This window comes from Nicotiana attenuata, chromosome 9, assembly GCF_001879085.1.
Source record: "Nicotiana attenuata strain UT chromosome 9, NIATTr2, whole genome shotgun sequence".
NCBI classification, from domain to species: Eukaryota; Viridiplantae; Streptophyta; class Magnoliopsida; order Solanales; family Solanaceae; genus Nicotiana; species Nicotiana attenuata.
In genome coordinates, this window is record NC_031997.1 from 26,134,571 (window position 1) to 26,158,966 (window position 24,396).

At 38.4% G+C, this 24,396-nt stretch overlaps 1 protein-coding gene across 1 annotated transcript; it reads right to left on the bottom strand.

Moving 5' to 3' along the window:
• LOC109232184 (sodium/pyruvate cotransporter BASS2, chloroplastic) lies at positions 2,625–23,099 on the bottom strand. Its single transcript, XM_019397861.1, has 13 exons — positions 22,767–23,099; positions 22,507–22,621; positions 22,309–22,432; positions 22,139–22,180; positions 21,945–22,058; positions 21,801–21,863; positions 12,953–13,080; positions 10,646–10,727; positions 10,277–10,328; positions 10,044–10,141; positions 9,778–9,936; positions 3,206–3,295; positions 2,625–3,090 (listed from the first exon to the last, which is right to left on the bottom strand). Exons 1-13 carry the CDS (start codon positions 22,864–22,866, stop codon positions 3,013–3,015), a joined length of 1,245 nt encoding a protein of 414 aa, XP_019253406.1. The 5' UTR covers positions 22,867–23,099; the 3' UTR covers positions 2,625–3,012.

Genomic DNA, 24,396 nt, shown 5'->3' on the forward strand with positions numbered 1-24,396 from the left:
AACATGGCCGGCGAAGCAACGAAGGGGGAGATCACCCTCTCGGTCAATGTGTCTGGTACAGTTCGAAATACCAAATTTCATGTCATCGAAGGTGACATGAGGTACAATGCATTGCTTGGAAGGCCATGGATACACAACATGAGGGCAGTACCGTCAACTTTTCATCAGATGATGAAGTTTCCAACAAAAGACGGTATAAAAATGGTATATGGAGAACAACATGCAGCGAAGGAGACGTTTGCGGTTCACGAGGAGGCACAAACTTCCATACCCTACGCATCGGAGGAGCCGGAGGGCAAACGGACCCCCGAGGACGATGAAGAAGACTTCCTCACTCCCCGAACCTTCATTGCCCCGAAGAATAGGATGCAACAAAATCAACATTTGAAGAACTGGAGCTCGAGCATCTCTCAGATCCCGAAGGTATACCTGGGAACGAGATTAACCCCCAAACTCAGGAAAAAACTCATTAAATTTCTTATTAATAACATCGATTGCTTTGCTTGGTCCCATTTAGATATGACACGGAACCCACCGGAAATAACCACCCATCGACTAAGTGTCGACCCCAGGTTCAAACCGGTGGAGCAAAAAAGGAGACCTCAGTCCGAGGTAAAACACGCGTTCATCAAGGACGAGGTAACAAAACTCCTCAAAATAGGGTCTATTGGGGAGGTAAAATATCCCGAATGGTTGGCCAATGTGGTGGTAGTTCCCAAAAAGGGGAATAAGTTAAGAATGTGCGTAGATTATAAAGACTTAATAGAGCGTGCCCCAAAGATTCATTCTCGTTGCCCAACATCGATCGCTTGATTGATGCCACGACCGGCCACGAGATCCTCACCTTTCTCGACGCCTACTCGGGGTATAATCAAATTCAGATGAACCCCGAGGATAGGGAAAAGACTTCGTTCATCACAAGTACGGTACGTACTGCTACAATGTGATGCCCTTCAGGCTAAAAAACGCGGGAGCCACGTACCAAATCCTAGTTAATAAGATGTTCAAACATCAAATAGGCAAATCCATGGAAATTTACATTGAGTGAAGGTATAGCTTTATTAGTCGTAAATCGATCTTGTCGCTTGTTGTATCATTGTTTTGGGTTGCAAGCTTATTATAGAGTTGTTGGTTGTTTGGGTTGTAATTGTGACTATTATGAACTTGAGGAATGTGGAAGAAACATGGGAGATGCTGCTCGATTTTTTATAAAATAAGTTTATAGTTCGAAATACGATAGTAGTACTATTTGTAGTGTGACAATAGCGTTGTTTTCATTGTTGTAGAATAAGGTGTGGCGAAAATAGCTTATCATGGTTGTTGGATAGATTATTTGGCAAGGTATGTTAAGGCTAACTTTCCTCTTTTGGCATGATTAAGTTGAATGAAACGTAATCGAATGTTATAGAAATGATTATGCTCATTTTTCATATCTATATTTCTTAGGTACTTTATGTCTTGTTCTCGTTGGTTGATGATGGAAAGTATAATTTCATGTTAGCCACATAAGGATAGTCAGAGGTATAACGACCTCATGTCACTCCGACATATTCATAATGTATCTTAATGGTCTTCATGCATATATACATATAAATATATCTCGATGGCGTTATATACATGTATAGTACATAGCACCACTGATCAGTTGGTTGTTGTTGTTGTTATTATTATTATTATTATTATTATTATTATTATTATTATTATTATGACGACGACGACGACCACAGGGCCCAATGGCGCTTTATGCGCATATGTATGATATATGCATCCTGATGGCATTATATAAGCGTATAAGGTATATCTATGCATATCATGGCCCTTAGTGGTAGCCACAAATTTAAATGTTGGTCCTTCTCGACTCTCCTTTACATTTTTGTCTTTACTTATGTTCTTATCATGCCTTACATATTGGTACATTATTTACTAACGTCCCTTTTGCCGATGCTGCATTTCATGCATGTATGAGAGAAGCAATTTGTGTTTGACTAATCAATTTAGAAAGCACTTTCGAGCGGCTAATTATGTTTGGCCAAAATTATCAAAAGTCGCTTTTGAGTGTCAATTACGACCAAGGATATGAAAAATTTTGCTTAAATAATCAATAGTATTTAAGTAGATAAATAATTTAAAATATTTATTAGGAAAGATTATAATTAAGTTTTTCATTTTTATTAAGTAAAATACTAAAATAAAATTGAAAAGTGCTTTTACTCTTTCAAGATAATTTAACATGATTCAATAAATATAAAAGAAATTCACCCCAAAAATCACTATATACTAAAAATTTACCCTAAAGATAAGAAGAAATATTTATACACGAGGAGAGTTCCCAAGGATGGCAATTAGAATAGCATAAACATTAGAGTAAAGTAAGAAGGATTATTTTGGTATTTCAAAAGTTTTTGCCAAAGGTAAATTCGCAAAGAGGTAAAATCAATTTTCGCTTCTGAGGAAGAGATACTTTTTTCAGCTTCTAAAAATGCAATATGTTTCTCCTCAAAAGCATTTTTTTCTCTCCTAAAAGCTTGACCAAACACCTCCAACTTTTTAAAATAGCATTTTTAAAAGGAAAAAACACTTTTGGCCTCCCAAAAACTTGGCCAAACAAGCTATAACAGTATAACTACACTTTACCCCCTGCTCAACATTTTTAATTCAAGCTCGTGTCCTTCATCCAACATAATCTTATCTATTCCAATAAATAGATGCAGTGAACCAAGAGTCCTACTTGAAATTTCCTAGTTTAACATTACAAGCACAGCCTTCTAAATTTTGGTTATAATGCCATGGGTAGCCCAATATATATTTAAAATATTTTGGAAGGCTCTCTAGTGCTATGCTTCTAACACATTAAATTGGAGAACTTTCCAAGTCCAAAATTTAGCTTCCGCTACAGCTTCAGCCAAGAAATGCAAGCTACCCAGCCATGCCTTTGCATAATAGACATGATTGAGCTTTTAACTTCATCTAACAAACTAACAACGACAAAAAGCAGCAGCAGCAGCGGAGGTCCTACTCCTTAAAATCATCCTTGTCATCAACAGGAATTGGCTGGTTCCTCCAGTACACAGCTAGAGCACTTCCACCAAGCTGTGAAACATGGTAACGGTGAGAGAACATCCGAAAGAATTACAGTAGGAGTACATTAGACAAGAAATGTAGGGTATAAATATGTATCAGAAAATATATGGGCACAGGGTCCTACCGCCATGCAGACCACACTAACAGCAGAAGGTACAGCAACAAGAGGGTTTGTGAAATGCTTCTGGGCAAGTAAAAATCCGAGTGCAGAACTCTGCGCACATAAATAAGAAAAGAGTTACATATTTTCCACTCTAGTTTGATTTCTCTAGGGTTCACCAAAATGACTTCCGTTAATTGTAATCATCAAAAGATTGGATAACCTTTCAAAAAAGATGATAGCCATCTTTATTACTGAAATGACAACTTACTATGCATAATTAACCAATTTTGTGAACAACATGCACACGAAAAGTTACAAACAAAAGGTGATCAGCTTCTTTGTAACGACCCAACCGATTGTTTTGAGTTCTAGCATTTCGTTATGTGATTCGAGAATTCGAGTGGCTTCATATGGTGTATTATGACTTGCATGTATGGCTGGTTTTGATTTTCGGGAAGTTTGGGATTGATTTGATAACGTAATTCTCAATTTGGAAGCATTAAGTTGAAATTATTGATTGAGGTTTGACTTGTGAGTAAACGACACTGGATTCGTATTTTGATGGTTCCAATAGGTTCGTATAGTCAGACGCAGATCCAAAATTTAAATTCTATGGGTTCAACCTTTAAGGTTCTTAGTATTGAACCTATTATATCCTAAAGTTATGGGTTCATATCTATAATTTATTGCGATTTTAGTGATTTTTGTACATAAATTTGTGCCCCGCGTCGAAATTATGGGTTCAATTGAACCCGTGTTATTGAGCTCCATCCACCCCTGCGTATAGTGATTGTGAACTTAGGCGTATATCCGTATTTGGATTTTGGAAGTTCCTAGGATGATTTGGCTCTTTTGCTGAAACTTGGCAATTAGAAGGTTTAGAAATTTCATAAGTTTAACCACAAGTTGACTTTGAGGCTATCAGGTTGGGATTGTTATTCCGAGACTTGGAATAGGTTCGCTTTGCCATTTGGAACTTGTGTGCAAAGTTTGGTTTCATTCCGGGATGAGTTGGTATGAATTGGACGCTTGGTTGTGAATATTTGAAGTTCTTGAATTTGAAAGTTGCATGATGATTTTTGGTGTTCGATTCTTGGTTTTGATGTTATTGATGATTTTTCGAGCCTTCGGATTAGTTTGGATACTGTATTCAGACTTGTTGGTATGTTTGGACGGGGTCCTGGTGGCTCCGGGTGTGATTCGAGTGGGTCGCAAATGTGACCATCGCATTTGCGAGGATGTAGTCACAATTGCGACTAGTGGCTGTTGTGGGGGAACCTCGCTAATGCGAGGGACTTTTTCGCATTTGTGACGTTGGTTGTCTAGTTGGGACATCGCATTTGCGAAGTATTTTGATCGCATTTGCGACATGGCGGGCTGGGGCACTTCGCTTTTGCAATGTTTGTGGTCGCATTAGCGACATCTGCTGGCTTAGAGGGGGTTCGCATTTGCGAGCCAGAGATCACATTTGCGAGCCTCTGGTCGCAAATGCGATATCTGCAGCTAGTTATAAGTGGTGTATTTCGGAACTTAGACCCATTTTTTCATATTTTGAGCCCTAAACTTGGAGAAGGGCGATTTTTTAGGGGGATTTTCACACAAGGCCAAAGGGTAAGTTATTCCTACTTGATTTTGATATTATATCTTGTTTGCCCATGAATTATTTACACCTAGATTATATAATTTAGAAGAGAACTTTCGAGAGTTTTTTACTATGTTTTTGGAAAATGAAAATAGGAGGTTTGAGAGTCGATTTGGATTCGGTTTTCGAATCTAGTCACATATTTAGACTCGTGGGATTATGGGTAGTCGGGATCCATCCCTTGACTCGGGTTTCGACTGTGTAGGCCTAGGGTTGACTTTTGTTGCTTTTTGAGAACGGGGTAAAGATTGAAACTTCATTGTTTGGAATTGATTCCAATAGCGCTATTTTGATGTTATTGAGTTATTTTTTGCTAGATTTAAGCCGGACGGAGGTGAGGTTGTTTACCGGTACCAGATTTAGTAATGAGCAATCATTGTGGCCGGAAGGTATTATTATGAGTATCTGTATTATGAGGTACATCGTGTGATTTAGGGTTATGGCTTGATGCAGCCTGTGTAGACTCATATTGCGTATGAATGCAAGGTTCTGGGCTTATGATAAGTTTCGGATGTTAGAGATTGGGATCTAAGGTTTATGGACTAAGGTTGAGGGAAGAATCTTCAGTTAGGTTTTGTTGTCGGGTTTATATGGTTTGAGGTGATGTGGGATCACCCGTGAGTAGGTGTATGGTAAGTTTATACAGAGATTTGATGGCTTTGGGACGACCCTTGGCACGTTCGAGGACAAACATACGTTTAAGTGGGGGAGAATGTAATAACCCGGCCTGTCGTTTTGAGCATTTGCATTTTCGTTCGATGGTTCGAGGTCGTGAGTAGCTTCATATGATGTATTATGACTTGCGTGTATGGTCGGTTTCGGTTTTCAAGTGGTTCAAGATTGATTTGGAAGAATAATTCTCATTTTAGAAGCTTTAAGTTGGACATGCTGACCAAGTTTGGCTTTTGCGTATTTGACCTCGGATTGGAGTTTCCATTAGGTCAGGATGGTGATTTTGGACTTAGGCGTATATCTTGAATTGGATTCGGAGGTTCCTAGGTTGATTTGGTTCAAATTGGCAAAAGTTGGAAGTTTGATGGCTTGGAGAGTTAATACGTTTGACTCATGGTTGACTTTGTGCTTATCGATGTCCGTTTAGGATTCTGAGCATTGGAATAAGTTTGTATGATGATTTATACTTGTGTGAAAAATTTGAGGTCATTCCGAGTTGTTTAGGCATGTTTGTCGTAAGTTTGGAAGTTAGAATTATGAAATAGTTTATTAAACTTGAATTGATGTGTGATTCGTGGTTTCGATGTTGTTTGTATGATTTAAGGCCTCGAGTAGGTCCGTGTTATGTTTTAGGATTGGTTGGTATGATTTGATGGGGGTCCCGGGGGCCTCGGCTGTGCTTCGGATGAATTTCGGACCATTTCACTCATGTTAGAGTTGTTGATGTTCTGGTGTGCTAGTGTTCATCGCGACCACGAAGTGTTATTTGGGTGCTTGATAACATGCCCTATGCGTTCGCGATAAGGATGTCGCGTTTGTAGAGCCTGGAGGGATGTGTTCATCGCGTTCGCGACCTATGAGTCGTGTTTGCGTAGAGGGAGAGCTAGATAGGGCGCCCAGTGGGCCTTCGCGTTCGCGGGTGGAAAGTCGGGTTCGCGAAAGAGTATTTTGACTAGTGTATGAATTGTTCTTCAACATCGCGAAGTAGGTCCCGCGATCGCGAAAAGGACCCAGGGCAGACTCATACAAGATTCTATTTCGAGGATTTTAGTTGTTTTATCATATTTTGAGATTGTGAGCTCGATTTTGGAGGGAATTTTCACGATTTGGATCGGGGTAAGTATTTTTTACTCGGATTTAGTTATCTTACATGATTTCATCCTTGTTTTTAGCATTTAATTGATGAATGTGAGGGAAATTAGGAATTTGGGGTTAAAAACTTTTCTAAATATTTGAGGATTCAACCCCGATTTAGAGTCGGATTTGGATGAAATTGGTATGATTAGACTCATATTCGAATGGGTGTTCGGAATTTGTGATTTTTGTCAGGTTCCGGGAGGCAAGCCGGGTTGACTTTTTGGGTTGACATTTGATTCTTTTTCAAGATCGAAGCTTTATTTTTTGAGGTTGTTTCCTATGGCTTTTATTGATGTTATTAAATTATTTTGGCCAGATTCGAGCCGTCCAGAGGTTGATTCATGCTGGAAGGGAATTTTAACGTACTGATTTGGCTTGTTCGAGGTAAGCTTGCCTAACCTTGTGTGGGGAATACCCCTTAGGATTTGGCCTTAATTGTTTATTTGTGTTATATGAAAAGCAACGTGTACACGAGGTGACGAGTGTGTATACGGGTGTTATGTGAGGCTTGTGACTGAAATAGACCTTAGGCTATTAATATGCGTTATATCGGGGATGAATTGTATATGGAATATGCTCCATCATGTTGTGGCTATGTGAACGAGATTATTACACTTGTTTTAGCTGTGGTAATATTTTATTTGTTTAAAACCATTTTTACCATTTTCATGTTCTTGTGCACCTTGTTGATAAATTATGATAAATTATGATCTCATATCTGTGATGAAACTTTGGTATTGTTGTCTTTGTGATATTGTGACACATGTGGACATGTTGTGTAGATTGATTGATGTTGTGCGGTGTACAAGGGTGGCATTTTACTATCTTTGTGTTGCGGAGCGATACGGGTGGCTATTGTGATATTATCTAGGCTGAGCGATACAGGTTGCTATTGTGATATTGTCAGGGCGGAGCGATACGGGTGGCTATTATGTTATTGTAAGGGCGGAGTGATACGGGTGGCTGTTGTTGTGATAAAAAAATGTGGGCACGAGGTGCTATGTGTGTGATTCTTTGTGGTGACTTGATGTTGAAACTGAGCCTTTACTTGATTGAACTGTTATCACTTATTTTGATGAGGTTATTGTTATTCTTCCTGTTATACTTTGGCCAAATACATAGGCAGCCCTTTAAACTTGCCACGATTTTTCATATAGACACTTCAACTGAGGGTGCGACCTATTAGACACTTGAAGTGTGCTTAAGTGTACCAATTGAGCACCTTATTGATAGTCACCCAAAAGAATACAACGCATGAAGGTAACACAATGCTGATGTGACAAACTAAAAAATAAAAAGGTGACACGTAACAATTTTATTTTAGGTCTTTTTTTCTTTTTTGCTCTTCCAGCTCTCTCTTTCTTCTTCACTTTTCCCACAACTTTCTTCAATTTTTCTCCATTAACAGTTTTAGTTTGCCGGAGTTACACTCGAAACCACCGCAGTACTGCCGCCAATCCTTCTTCTTCAAGAAAACAACACCAACACCTCTTTTTTCTTTTCTAATTCACATTTCACACTGCACTTTAACATCAAATGTCATATTCTTTTGCCCTTCTTAAAAGCCACTCATTTCTCTCACAATACATAACTACTGGCCATAGTTCTCATTTCCAAAATCGGGTGAAATTTTATTCAAATTAAGAATAATCTTTAGAAATTGAGTCAAACAGCTTACAGCTTGTAGACTCCTAGCAAAGGCAAAATCCCTAGACATAAATACTTCCCCCTTCAAGAACATCTCTCCCTCAGTCCTTCCCCTACTCAACTACACCTAAAGAAAAATCCTCCATTGGAGGATGGAGAATACTTCATGATTCTTGAATATCTCAAACTCTTAGACTGCATTAAAATCGATCTCCCAGTTAACAAACAAATGTCAGTAGTACTTTTGAAGCTGAGTTTTGAGTTTCGCAGATTGGATGAGAAATTGGATGTGTTTCTCACGATTAGTACTGAACCAGATAAAGAGAAACCACGGTGGTAACGGTTGCGGTGGTGAGGGTGATTTTTCGAGAATATCATTTATTTGGAGAGAGAAAATGGGAAAAAGAATTATTTTGCACTACTTCATGCGCCTAAGAGATGTTAGAAACACACCCTCTTGCCATATCAGCATGAGGTGCTCAATCGGTACACTTAGAGCATACTTCAAGCGTCTAATAGGTCGCACTCTAAGCTGAAGTGTCTAGATGAAAAATCGTGACAAGTTTAAGGGGCTGTCTATGTATTTGGCCGTTATACTTTTGTTTTCAGTCTTGATTTATTGCACAGGATATTTTTGACTAGTGAATATCGCATGACTTGACCTCATCACTACTTCACCGAGGTTAGTCTTGATACTTACTGGGTACCGACCGTTGTGTACTCATATTATACTTCTGCACATTTTTTGTGCAGAACCAGGTGTTGGAGGTAGCGGACCCAGGCAATGAGAGCTTCTTTGATCGTGAGGATTCAAGGTAGAGCTGTTTTGATCGTCGCAATCCCTTGGAGTCCTTTCCTTACATTTATACCGCCAATTCTCTATCTGAACAATATTGTATTTTGAGATATTTCTATGTATTCAGTTAGAGCTCGTGACTCTGTACTATTTAGTTCTAGGAATATGTTGTGATTATCGTCATGTCGGCTTGTATCACTTTTATTTTCACATCTATATTAAACCTTGTTTCGTTATACCATGTCTTTATTGATTTAATAGTTATAAGTAATCGGTTTACCTAGTTTTGGAGAATAGGTGTCATCACAACCCCTATGGAGGGATTTGGATCGTGACAAAGTCCCTCCCCGCCTAGAGAAGGACAGCAAGTTCGTAAGAAGTAGCAGCAGCAGAATCTTATATTGCTAACTACCACAGATTAATGATGCTTTAATGGGACAAAAAACAAGACAATTTTCCACCTCTGGAAATAGTGAAATACTATTTATTAGCATTTTGCATGACTTGCCATTTCCACTATCGGACACCCATCAGATAAGCTGCTGTATGGAGCTCAACCAGAGGAATTGAAGATAGTATGGGAAGTATATCTGGACTTACATGAAGCAAAAGAAAAGGAAAGACAAGACAGGTATAAGGTATTAGAGTGGCTACAGAGATTAGTTCATCGCTATGCTGAGAAGTACAGAAGATAACTACCTGCATTCCACATTCTATGGAAATGGTTCTGGAAGTTGATTCACCAAATGAAAATTTTGAAAGCCAGTAGCCCAGAAAAAATGCTGCAGCGTGCAAGGCTGCCACTGGGAGGAGTAACTGTGCACCCTGAGTTTTCAGCACATCTGCCACTTGCCCGATCTTCAGGAAAAAAAAATATAGAAACTGGGTTAGCATAGTATCTGCGAGAGAAAAGGAACATTATTATGCCTTCAACTAAAACTAGCCAGTAAATTATGCAAGCTTACCGGGCTTGCACAAAGAAGAGTGGTTAAAATAACTCCAATTAAAGGTGTAATGGTGATGATTTTTGAGGTAAATTTAGGAAAGAACTCATTTGATAGAACTGCAAAACAAAGTAAACTTGAATTAATATAGCATATCTTATTTGGAACTCTACGAAAGCAAGATCAGCATAAATACATATTTCCATTGTGTTAGACTGTTAAAAAAGACGGAAAGTATTAAAATATCCAGTTACCTCCAATAATTGTTGGCACTAGCACAACCTGAAAGGTGCTTATAGCAAGACCCTGTAAAGAGAATGGAAGATGATTGATTGGAAGAAAGTCTTTATCTGAGCAAACCCCAAAAATTAGAATGTAATTGCCTAAGTTTAAGAGGGTTATCAGCTTCCTTTGGAAAAATCTAACTTTAAACAGCCATACTTTGACGCTGTTAGTCTCCAAATTAGACTGGTGACAAGTCTAGAAAATGTTTTGGTGCTTGTGCAAGGCATATTTCAGAAATTCTCCATTGTATACATGCATTTATGGGATAAACTTTGATAATGGTCGCTGATATTGCATACATCAACAAATATTGAACACATCAGCAGAGGTTAACTTACAGCAGCATCAACTGGGACAAGCTGACCAGCAAGAAGCTTAGTGAGCAGTGGTGTCATCACAATAGCTCCAATAGTTGAACACCTGCAATGATGCCATAGAAACACTTACTCCACCAACTTCTCTAAGAAAGTTTCTGGTCATTAGCTTATTAGTTGTCCCCAATTTTTTTATATGCCAATGGCAAATTTCTTGTCTAGGTGAACCTAATTTTGCACTGAGCAATAGCATAGGTCTGTTTTCTCCTTAACAGCCATCACTTTCCACAGGCTTAAAAAACTATGGCATCATTACCAAGGAAGCTAAAGTATAGCGATTGAAAGTTCACATGCAGTCATTCATATTCCCGTAATGAATTTTCATCTGCCAGAAATCATCCTAGACATAACAAAGGAGACCACTGTCAGCATAGTAACAAGTTCTCGTTTTTATTCATTGCACTCTCTATTTATAGTACCAAGACAAACATTGTAGTAAGGCAGTGGTTTTCTGGAAATGCAACCCTTAGTTTAATTTTTTGATTTATTGATTATAAAAGAAAACTCTAAAGGGCTACATCTCCATGGGTGGAACTACCACCTTGCTGCAATCATTGTCCTGCTAATCATGCATTGCAGATCTCTATCCTCTGCAGCAACGAAAAATGTTCAGGAAAAACACTAAGTTCATTGATCAGCTAACAATCAGCTCAGGCATTTGCCAGATACCACAAACACGCCCTCACCCTCATGAGCATTTATGGCCACAATGTGCACAACAGAGATATGTTGCTCTAACTCTGGTGCGGGTGTCCGATAGGAGGATCTACAGGTCGGATCCTTCATTATCTAAATTTTAAGATTCGGATCCACGTACGAATACGGGTACAGGGATTCGGCTAAAATATCTTAAAATAGAATTATAAAATATGTCTAAGTTATGAGACATCATGTGGAAGACTAACAAGTTATTTCGAGAAGGAGAAATATTGATCAAGAGGAGAATCCGGGAAGGAGATAAAAGAAAAGGACTGACATATAAATTTCTATATAGAAGGTAATTCCATTTTCTTCAATTTCACCCTACCTTTTGTTTTGAGTTCAAAAATCTTAGTATCTGTCCCAAATTTCTCCATCCATCTTGATCAAAGTACCCAAAATCGATTGACTTAGATCCAGTGCGAATCCAACACTCACACTTACACCCACACCCACGTTGTGTCGATACGGGTGCGACAACGAAATCAAAGAATCCGAGCAACTTAGCAACAGAGTACCTCAACATGTATCTCCAATGTCTCAAGACATGCAACTATTCAGGAGCGCACAATGAATAATTACATTATCAAATAAACGAAGAACTTTACAGGAACATAGGAATTTTGAGTTATTTCTCAATTAATTATAATGGTTGTAAGCTAGATAATCTTTGTCTTAAGTTCAAAGAAATTTTAACCTGGTTTAACGGCCTCCTATCAATAGGGAGGAGAAACCACTCAAAAGCAACAATTTGATATAATGTAGATTGCATTGGCAAACAAAATTTCAGATCAACATAGTTTTAACATGTCCCTTGTCTTTTTTAAAAACCAAATTAAGTCAATATTAGGTTTAAATGGGCTCAACACTTTGATACAAAGCAAAAAGGTGGATCGTCATCATATAGATATTTCATTTTAAATGAATTTAAAAAAATAGTCAAAGTGTAGGTGCAAAAGAGAACCTTTGGAGCAACGGTAAAGTAATTTTCGTGTGACCTATAGGTCACGGATTTAAGCTGTGGAAGCAGCCACTAATACTTGTATTAAGGTAGGCTATCTACATCACACCCCTTGGGGTGCGGCCCTTCCCCGAACCCTGCGTGAACGCGGGATGCTTTGTGTACCGGGCTGCCCTTTTTTTAGTCTAAGTGTAGGTGCACTGCCTTCTTAAAGACCTCAGAAACTGTATTGACTATCCCAACTTGAAATATCTTAAAGCAAAGTAGTTGCCCGCTACAACTTTTTCTTAGGCAAGTTCATTTGCAATACAGGATAAATTTCCAATTTGGTGAGGGTTTAGCATCTAACTTGGTAGCCTGGGTTTAGCATCTAACTTAGTAACCATGAATTCTACTAAGCACAGAAAATTGCACTCTTGAACTTGCCTAACTTCGACCTCTATGGTGGCTTCTTCTGCATTATAAGTTAGTCATACTTTAGTTTCTATATTGGGCATTGAGTGCCGCTAACATCTATAAAAAAATATAGCTTGCATGATCATAGCAAAGCTTATTGACAATAAAAACTTCCCAGGGACTACATTAAATCTACATTCACAATCTCTGCTTACGTAGTCATAAGAACAGAAAGTGCTACATTCCCCTTTGAGATATATGTTGCCACATTTGACGCCTGACCTCCAGGACAGCATGACACCAAGATAAGACCAGTTGCAAGTGGGGCAGACAACTTTAGAGCCTACAAATCATACCAATTGGAGGAAGAGAACAATTAGTATTAGCTGACAAAAGTAATCTTAGAAAGCAGCACCAAGAGTAAGTCTTGCTAAGAAACAAAAAACACAACCAGAAAGAATAACAGCATCAACATGCTCAACTAGTAAGGTTAAACTTGAATACAGATATCAAAAAATGTTTCTAGAGGTTAATAATTTCTCTCTGGCAACAGAAGCAGTATCATAAATTATGGATAGTAGAACGTAGTGTGATTATAATAGAACTAGCTTTAACTGAAAATTCAAAAAAAGGGATAAAGTAACCAAGGCAGCCCGGCGCACAAAGCATCCCGCGTTTACGCAGAGTTCAGGGAAGGACCTAGGCGGCCTAACCTAATGCAAGCATCAGGTTGGATTCCACGGCTCAAACCCGTGACCTATAGGTCACACTAAAACAACTTTACCATTTCGCCAAGGCTCCCCTTCAAATAGGGATAAAGCAAACAATCCTGGTGCACAAGGCATCTGCGTTCACGTAGGGTCCAGGAAAGGGCCGCACCTCAAGGTATGTGATGTAGACAGCCTACACTAGCATTAGTGACTGCTTCCACGGCTCGAACTTGTGACCTATAAGTGTAGATTTTGAGAAGAAGAAAAGATTTCTTGTATTTCTGTGTATATTTACATCCCATGAGAAAGGGAATTTATACAAAGCTCCTAATGCTAATTTAGGAAATAAAATAAATCTATACAATCAATACAGCTACCAAATCAAATAAAATAAAATCAGAATAAAATCAGATCTCCTAAATATAATCAAATCTCTTGAAATCATGATAATCAACACTCCTAAATCAAGCCTCCTTGAATCATGCTAATCAACACTTCCCCTTAAGTTGGTGCAAAGATGCCGCACATGCCCAACTTGCAACTCAATGTATGGAAAGATAGCTTGTTGCGACCTTTGGTAAACACATCAGCTAGCTGTTTTTTAGATGGCACATGAAACAAACTCAAGACACCAATTGTAACTTTTTCTTTGATGAAGTGTCGATCAGTTTCCACATGCTTCGTTCAGTCATGCTGGACTGGATATGAGCTATACTGATGGCAGCTTTATTGTCACAGTACAAGGAAAGTTTTTCTTTTTCATATAGTCTCAATTCCTGTAGTAGCTTTTGTAGCCAAAGCAGTTCGCAAACACCCTCGGCCATAGCTCTATATTTTGCCTCTGCACTTGATCTAGCAACTACACTTTGCTTCTTGCTTCTCCAAATAACCAAGTTTCCTCCTACGAGCATACAGCAACCGGATGTTGATCTTCTGTCATCTAGAGATCCAGCCCAATCCGCGTCGGTAAAGGCTTCTATTTGTAGGTGATCATGTTTGGAGAAAAGTAGACCTTTCCCTGGAGCAGACTTCAGATACCGCAAAATGTGAAAGACAGCTTGCATATGAGGATCTGGGGGATCATGCATGAACTGACTCACCAGGCTAACTGAATAGGCTATGTCTAGTCTAGTGTGGGAGAGATAAATGAGTCTTCCAACCAGCCTCTGATATCTCTCCTTATCAACTGATTCTCCAACACCGCTTTGTAACTTGTGATTGCTTTCAATGGGCGATTCTGCGGGTCTGCAACCTGTCATACCGATTTCTTTCAAAAGATCCAGAATATACTTCCTTTGAGAAATAAAGATTCCTCTTTTGAATCTAGCAACCTCAATTCCCAAGAAGTACTGCAATTTACCTAGATCTTTGATCTCAAATTCATGTGCCAACAACTTCTTCAATCAAGACATCTCCTCTTTGTCATCTCCTGTCATTACTATGTCATCAACATAAAGTATGAGAATAGTGAATTTACCCGTTTGATATCTTATGAAAAGTGTGTGATCAGCATTGCATTGTTGGTAACCGAAGGAGATCGTTGCTTTGCTGAATCTGTCAAACCAAGCTCTGGGGGATTGCTTCAGTACGTATAAGGCTTTCTTCAATCTGCATACTTTTCCTTTGACTCTGTGCAGTATCAAATCCAGGAGGAATCTCCATATACACCTCTTTTTCTAAGTCTCCATGAAGAAATGCATTCTTCACATCAATCTGTTGCAAGTCCCAATCAAGATTAGTTGCACAAGATAAAAGAATTCTAATAGTGTTCATCTTAGCAACAGGGGCAAATATCTCTTGATAATCCGCTCCATAAGTCTGAGTGAATCCCTTAGCCACCAATCTTGCTTTGAATCTTTCAATTGAGCCATCAGCTTTGTGCTTCACAGTAAAAACCCATTTGCAGCAAACCAACTTCTTGTTTGGTGGTAAGGTGACAAGTTCCCATATCTCATTTTTTGACAAGCCTTCATTTCCTCAATCATGGCTTGCTTCCATTTAGGACCTGCAAAAGCTTCCCTCCAATTATAGGAATAGACAAGGCAAAGGCTCTATAGGAAGGAGACAAAGAATTATAGGAGACAAAATTATATAAAAGGTGTTTGGTGGTGCAAGACCTGACTCCTTTTCTGAGAGCAATAGGTTATCTAATTCATTAGGAAATATAGATAACTCACCAGTAGAAGAAGGTTTAGCTTCGGTAGATTGCATGATGGCTTCTTCTGCTCTATTAATCCTTGAGTAAGTTTTCAAATCAGGCCTATCCAAACGCCCAATAGTCTCCCCCTGAAGTCTTTCTCCAATTTCACTTTCCCTTGTGACAATATCATCAAGAGGTCCAGTAATGGAACTAGGTAGAATCACCTCTTCCTCCTGACTGCTCTCCCCTTGAAGAGGTGATGAGGTAATACTAAATAGGGCTCAGGTTCTCGAAAGGTAACATCCATGCTAACAAAAGATCTCATAGAGGGAGGATGATAACATTTGTAACCTTTCTGTGTTGGAGAATACCCAATAAAAACACACTTTATAGCTCTAGGATCAAGTTTCCCAGAATTTCTAGTGTGGACAAAGCAAACACACCCAAACACCTTTGGAGGAAGAGTATATTCATTCTTACCCTTTGAAGTTTCTAGAGGACTTTGAAAATTGAGGGGTTTAAGTGGCATTCTGTTGATAAGATAGGCAGCCGCTAGAATAGCATCCCCCAGTAAGATTTTGGTAGATGTATGGTGAACATAAGAGATCTTGGTTCTTCTAACAGATGCCTATTTTTTCTTTCAGCGACCCCATTTTGTGCACTAGTGTAAGGACAACTAGTCTGATGGACTATCCCGTTGGACTCCAAATAAGCACCAAATCTTTTATCCATGTATTCACTGCCATTGTCAGTTCTCAAGATTTTTATTTTGGCATCAAACCGAGTACAAATCATCTTATGAAATGATTGAAAACAAGAGAAAACTTCACTTTTGGCTTATAATAAATATACCCAAGTCATCCTAGTGCAGCAATCAATGAAAGTAACAAACGATCGACTACCAGACAAAGAAACAGTTTGGGTAGGACCCCATACATCAGAATGAATAGTCATAAACGGAATTGAGCTTCTATTATCACTCACAAGATAAGAGTTTCTAGTATGCTTGGCATATTAACACGTATCACATAACAAAGATTCAAATCGAGTCCTTGAAAACAAATCGGGATAACTTCTTCAAAACAAAGAATGATGGGTGTCCTAACCATCTATGTCGTTGTATTATTTCTTGGTTGACATCCTTACTTTCCCTAAAAAAGGCTTGACCAGAGTTTTGAATCCCATCTAATATATACAAGTCATCACGCGATCTACCACTGCTAATCATTTTCCCTGTTTGAAGATCCTAAAAAATACAATGAACGGGAAAGAACTCGATTTTACAGTTTAGAGCTTCGGTGATGGCACTAACAGATAAAAGATTGATAGGGAACTCAAGGACATGGAGCACAGATGATAGTTTAATATTAGGAGTAAAAATGACAGAACCTGTTCAGGAGATAGGTGTTAAAGAACCATTGGCTATTTTAGCAGTATCCCCTCTGGGAGACGGAGAATAGTTTTGAATGCCTTTAGAAGAGCTTGTCATGTGTCTATTTGAACCAGAATCGACAATCTAAGAATTAAGGTTATCAACAAAGGCAGTACCTGATTGCACATGATTGGATGTGGCAACATAAGCGGAGTCAAGTTTGGTTAAGAGGCGACGGAGAAGCTGAATTTCATCCGAAGACAAGATTTTTCCAGAAACCGTCTCCTTGAGTGTCTCCATATTTTAGACCAATAAATTCAGAAGGAGTTTGTGTTGCAGACAACCAACAAGAGAGAGAAAACTCGACCTCTTTGATAAAAAAGGAACCCTAGTGCTGCGAGGAAGATAACTCACCTAAAAGAGGCAGCAATGGCTCTAATACCATGTAGATATTTGAGAAGAAGAAAAGGCTTTTTCTATTTCTGTGTATATTAACATCCCATGAGCAAGGGAATTTATACAAAGCTCCTAATGCTAATTAAGGAAATAAAATAAATCGATACAATCAATCCAGCTATCAAATCAAATAAATAAAATCAGAATAAAATCAAATCTCCTAAATATAATCAAATCTCTTGAAATCATACTAATCAACACTCCTAAATCAAGTCTCCTTAAATCATGCTAATCAACAATAAGTCACACAAAGATAACTTTACCGTTACTCCAAGGCTCCCCTTCAGCTAAAGCAAACAATGATAGCAAAAATAAGAGAGGACTAATATACTTTAGAAGCATGAACTGAAAAACAAAAAAATGAAGTAGGTATGGCCATTCTTCAAAGGATAAAATGTAACGACCCGACCTGTCGTTTTGAGCATTTGCATCCAGTTCGGTGGTTTGAGGTCATGAGAAGCTTCATATGGTGTAATATGACTTGTGTATCATCGGTATTGGTTTTCGGGTGATTCGGGATTGATTTGGAAGAATGATTCTCATCTTAGAAGCTTTAAGTTGGAATAATTGATCAAGTTTGACTTTTGTGTATTTGACCCCGGATCGAAGTTTTGATAATTCTGTTAGGTCCGGATGATGATTTTGGACTTGGGCATATGCTCGGATTTGCATTTGGATGCTTCTAGAAGGTTTCGACTATAATTGGCGAAAGTTAGCAATTTGAAGGTTTGGAAAGTTCATAGGTTTGACCGAGAGTTGACTTTGATGATATCGAGTTCTGATTGTTGTTTTGGGAGTTGGAATAGGTTCATTATGTCATTCGAAACTTGTGTACAAAATTTGAGGTCATTCGGAGTTGATTTGATATGGTTCGACACGAGTCTTGGAAGTTGAAAGTTCAAAAGTTCATTAAGCTTGATTTGAGGTGTGATTCGTGGTTTTGATATTGTTATATGTAATTTGAAACTCCGAGTAGGTCTGTGTTATGTTTTGGGACTTGTTGGCATGTTTGGACAGGGCCCTGCGTGGCTCGAGTGGGTTTCGGGGTGGTTCAGACCATTTCGATTGGATTTTGTACTGCTGATTGCCGGTGTATCTGCAGAGCATCGCGATCACGGAGCTAGGCTCGCGATCGCTTTGAAGAAATAGGATTGGGCTGTTTTATCTCTTCGCATTCGCGAGTGTTAAAGATGCATAGAGACTGTGCAACTTGAGCTTCGCGTACGCGTTTATAAAGTCGCGTTCATGCCGGTAAGCTGAGAGCTGGAGAACCCTTCTTCGCGTCCGCGAGACGCGAGTCGCGTTCGCGTTGTGCGGCGTCTGTGGGCATTGTGTTTGCATGGGAAGTGTCGCGAACGCGTAAGGCATTTTGCGGCAATGCATTTTTGTTCATCGCGAACGCGATGTTTCTTCCGTGTTCGCGAAGAGTATATTTGGAGCAGATCTATAAGTACTCTATTTCAAAGGTTTTGGTCATTTTATCATATTTTGAGTTATCGAGCTCGGAATTGGACAATTTTGGAGGCAATTTTCACCACATGGGTTGGGGTAAGTATTTTTAACACAGTTTTGATTACATTCCATGATTCTATCTTCGGTTTTGGCATTTCGCTCACTAATTTGAAAGAGAAATTGGGGGTTTTTGTCTAAACTTTGTTAAAGTGATTTACCAAGTGCCCGTTTGGACATAAAATTTGATGGAAGATTTTTCCAAAAAAATTTCACTTTTTTTCGAAATCAGCGTTTATTCATAAAATTTTCATTTTCACTTGAAGATGCATTTTGGAAATTTCGAAAATTTGAAAAGTTGCAAAAGCTGTTTTTCAAAATTTTCACTCAATTCACTCACAAAACTTCAAAAATAACCCAAACTGAAATTTATGTCCAAACACAACTCTAAATTTCAAATACCATTTTCAATAGAAAATATTTTCACTATTTTTTCGAATTTTACAATTCTGATGTCCAAATGCCTACTAAGTTTTCAACATCGATTCAGAGTCAGGTTTGAGTTAAATTAGTTCAGTTGAACTCGTATTTGAATGGGTTGCCGAAATTTGCGAGTTCTGTCGAGTTCTGAGGTGCGGGCCTGAGTTTGACTTTTTGGTTGACTTTGAGTATTTGACTAAAGATTCGACCTTTTATCGCTTGAGGTTTGTTTCTATAGCTTATTTGATATTTTTGGGTTGCTTTTGGCTAGTTTTGAGCCGTTTGAAGGTTTATTTGAGCGGGATGGCATTTCCAAAGTGTTGTTTGGCTTGCTCGGTATTAGATTTGGCTTGTTTGAGGTAAGTAACATATCTAAACTTGGATTTGAGGGTATTTAACCCTAGAAACTACGTTAATATGAAAACTATTGGGATGACATATGCACTAGGTGACAGGCGTGTGTACATGCACCGGTGTGTTCCTGATTTGAGGTGGCTTTTAGACTATTGCCGGAATTGTTTTGCTATCATACCTTATAATACCTATGGTTTCTCTACTTGTTCGGTTATTTGAACTATGATTCATGTTAGACATTTTGTCTAGGCGATGTGCTATTTGTTTGAGACTTGATAGGGCTATTCTTGCCAGTCTCCGAGCTATTTGCCTTATTTGTATACATGTTCTCAGTCATGATGCTATATCCCTGTATGATATCTCTGTCTCACTACTTCTTATTTGATTCCTCACGTGTTGTTGATGCCTCCTATGTGTAACACTGATAAACTAAGTATCATGAGATATGTTTATCTGAAACTTGAACGGTAAATGACTATGTTTGGGCCATGGAGTCGATTTGGTATTGATTATGAGGTGACGCGTACGCCAGACCCATATTGGGCTAAGTGTTATTATTTTGGGGTAACGCGTGCACCAGGCCTCACTATTGGGCTATATGATTATGATTAGCGTTTGGGCAGGATCCGCGCCTCCGGAGTCAGACATGCCAGCAGTGAGGGCAGGTACAATGTCATATACATGTGCTCGATAATGGGCAGTTATGCCAGGCACCCGTACAGTGCTAGGTGTGATTATTTTGATGGATGTACGGTGATATTGTTTGGGGCATTTGAGCCAGGCACCTGGAGTGTGCTAAGATTGTATGCAATTAATGATTCCACTATGAAAGTTGATTTCTTGACATGTATACTTGACATGTAGGCATAGAGATATACCTTTCTCATGCTAGACGGTGATATGACATTTGATTACTTGACACGTATACTAGCCATGTAGGCATAGAGAAGTATTTTCTGCATGATAATTGGTAAACAAAAAGGGCTTATCTAATGTTGTAATTGGAAAAAACACAGTTCTTTCGATAAACTCATGTTTAATTGATTTTAATGAAAGATTAGAACTTTAATTGTTATACTTGAAAAGCATGTTTACTCTCCCGTAACTGTGAACGAATCAAGCATAGTATCTCTTAAGTCATTCACTATTGTTGTGCATTTTACATTACTATGAATTGTCACTGGCTATTGATGTTGGACTCTGACCTTTTCTTCCGAGCTCGTCGCTGCTTTCAACCTGAGGTTAGGTTTGTTACTTATTGAGTACATGAGGTCGGTTGTACTCATACTACAGTACAGAACTTGGAGCTGATATTGCTGTGTATGGCGGGAGCTGGCATTGAAGATGTACCTACGTTCTGGTGCTAGCTGCCACTTGTCCTTGGTAGCTTTAGTGTTCGAAATTATATTTATGCGTATTTCGGAGATGGAGTATTTATTTCGTACCAACTTTGTAAATTCTAAGTCTTAGAAGCTCATGACTTGTACTATCAATTCTTGAGAGTTTGTAAAGAAAATTTAGTCATTTTACTCATTTACCTTAATTATTCTCATATGAATTGTGTTGAATGTTACTTGGCTTACCTAGCGGGTTAGGTTAGGTGTCATCACGACGGGTTGGAGTTTGAGTCATGAAATAAAAAGATACAGCTCATATGAGTAATTTATCAATCAAACTTTCTTATGCTTCTCTATTGAGTATGTTGAGGTACATATACTATTGATGAAGTTTCCCTACCATGCTTAACTAACTTACACCTTAATATCGAGGTCACGAAGAATAATAAGGGTAGTAAATATTTCTAACGTAGACTATTCGGGCTTTTTTATGCCTTCTATTGGCTCACATAAGATAATTCCAGTGTAATGCAGCTGATCTTCATTCACTGCCCTAAAGTGGTTTCGTTCGAGTCAAAGAGTATGAGTCTCACCAAGTCAGAACATAAGTATACACATTTTGGAAACAACATTCAATAGTGATGTATTATCTTTTTTTTGTTTTTTTTTATATAAGGTGTATTATACAATTTTATTACAACTTCAACTAGATTTAAATCATCCATAGACAAAATGAGTAACCCATTGAAGTAAGAGAAGACATACCATTGCTATGGCAAAGCCTAAAAGTGGTTTGATGAAGTACTGAGCCAGAAATCCAACACCAACCTGCAAACCAAGCAACCATTGGTGTCTGCTGGTACTTAATAAGAAAGAAATAGTAGGGAGCATGAACAAGTTGTTATTTACAGTCCATGGGTTCCTTAAACATCGTCGGAAGTCATCAAAAGTTAGTGTCAAGCCCATCGAAAGCATTAGAAATCCCAAACCAAGAGTGAACAGGTCTGTTTCCAACCAAGTGACCTGTAAAATTCTCATGTCCTATCAGTTGAAATTATTCATTTATCATAAATGGAATTGCAGAGAAAAACAACTAAATTTACCGCGGCAGGTTTATATATGCCAAGGATTGTACCTAATATAACCTGCAAACAATAAGTAGAGTAGCTGCACAATTTCAAAAAATGGTCTGTACTATGAAGCGGCTGCTAACAAAAATGATATATTAAAAAGATATAAATATTTACTTTAAAATGGAGAAAAAAGGATATACCCAGAGAGGAAAAAGGGTGGTCAAAGTCTCAATTATTTTTTCATATTGGCTCATTCCACTGGAAGAGCTGCTTGGTAAGTCTCCAGACACATTTGTTGCTGCCTTGCAAGATATTTTTGAATTCCTAATGGACCAAAAAGCTTTTGTAACTCCAAATGAACAAAAGCATAAACAAGGAGCTTTGATTCAAGCACTAACCGCAGTGAAGTGATTCCAATAAATGAGGATTGAACTGGGAAAGCAACATCTGAAATTTGGTGCTTATTTTGAATGAACAAATTACATCTACCAGTCTCATGTCCACTTCTTATACCTTAAAATGGACATTCAATATAATTAATAAAAGAAAGTTTCAAGTTAATGCCAAAATCAACAATCGTATCAATACTCAACAGTAGCAAAATTGCAACTAAATGAAGAGAACACTAAACAAGTAAGAAAAGAAATGTGGAACATACTAAAATGGGTGGGAGTCCTTCGAGCATAACTTGGTCTGTGAAGTGCCTCTGAAGACTGCAATTTACAATCTTTTACAATAAATCTGGACAAAGAAGCCATTTGTTTTGATTAGATAAACACAGTATGAAGGAAGATTGAGGGTTCAAGTAGAAGCAATATTGGTTAGCATGAGGGGTTTTGTTTTGGAAAAGTGAGAGATGGGGTCCAAGATAGCAGATTCTATGAGTCGTGGAAACCAATGAACCACACAAGCAGATTCTATTATCCAAATATTTTCAGATTTTTTCTTTTGAAGATCGACCGTAAATAATCATGGTCCCCCTCCCTCTAAATGTCGTTTGGTTGTATTTTGACTATGTGGTATTGTGGTACCGTCACCTGGTTGGACACCTACACCTTGTCTATCAGCCAACTATGAAAAGTTGGAACAACTAGAAGGTGTGTTGTATGCCCACAAAAATAAAGAAGGTATGCGCTTAAATGTCGAGAAAATTTGTTGAGAAAATGTAAGGGACTCTTTTTAAGTCAAACCTCTCTGTAACATATTCCTTTGTTCCGAATTTTTTTGGATGTTATAACGAAATGCTATTATAGAGAACATATATTACAACATAACATAAAAATTAGTTCCGAAAAAGCTTTGCTTTTATAGAGAGGTGTTGTTATATAGGGCTATTATAGAGAGGTCAGACTGTATATTTGTATACGGCCAAAATCGGAGAGTTCGACTTTGGGGCTACTGTGGCACTCCACGCCCGACATCGAGGAACTCGAGGCAGAATTTGAAGTGTGACCCCGAGGTGCGTCCTCAAGGGAACATATCGAAGGTTCACTGTGGTCAATCTCGGAGTAGTACAAATCGATAATCGTCATGGAAAGGCGGGAAAGCTCCCAAGGACACGTGGTTAGAGCTGACCAGATCTGCAATAATAGTACAAATCCGTATTGAGCTATTATACAGTCGTACCAATAGCATTTCCTCGTCATTATTAGACATGTACTATGTTGGGATTCCCCCTTCCTATATAAAGGGGACCCTTGTTATTTTGTAATGGGGACGGATATTGAATACAATAGAACTTTCTTTGCTTTTCTTGCCTAAACGTGCTCAACAATTATCTACATATTTTATTGCTTGTTCATTCATTGTTCATTTATTGTTCTTCATTTATTGCTCATTATAAATCGCAAAAGGCTATCTTCGAGGCATTCAGTATCATTGTTCCTTCATCAATGTCCATTGCCAATTGCCCCAACTAGACCTCGGGGGCCCCCTGTTCCAGCCAGCTCAAGGCCCAATCTTGCGACATCATTGGTTTGCATATCTTATTCTCTTTACTTACACTTAGCATCTATTGCCTAACAACTAGTATTGAAATAAATCACATATTTTAGAACCACAAATCAAATATAATTGTTAATACCACTTTCAAGGTAAACAGTTTGGCGCCCACCGTGGGGCTAAAAATAATAGTGATTGTTTTGATGCTAGTTTTCTGAAAACACAAGTTACTCTTCACACTTTTTCTTGTCCAAGAATCTTTGATTTCAGGTAAAAAATGTCTAACTCAGCAAATGCACACGAAAACAACGGTATTGGGCTTCATGGAGAGAACGGTGCAGATGTCG

Excerpts from the sequence above, each read along its gene's own strand:
- LOC109232184 (XM_019397861.1), bottom strand. The coding sequence starts at position 22,866 with ATGGCTTCTTTGTCCAGATTTATTGTAAAAGATTGTAAATTGCAGTCT. Across the intron at positions 10,728-12,952 it reads CTTTCTGTTCTTATGACTAC|GTGTTCAACTATTGGAGCTA; the intron begins GTAAGCAGAGAT and ends GCATCATTGCAG. Across the intron at positions 3,091-3,205 it reads TTAGTGTGGTCTGCATGGCG|CTTGGTGGAAGTGCTCTAGC; the intron begins GTAGGACCCTGT and ends CATGTTTCACAG.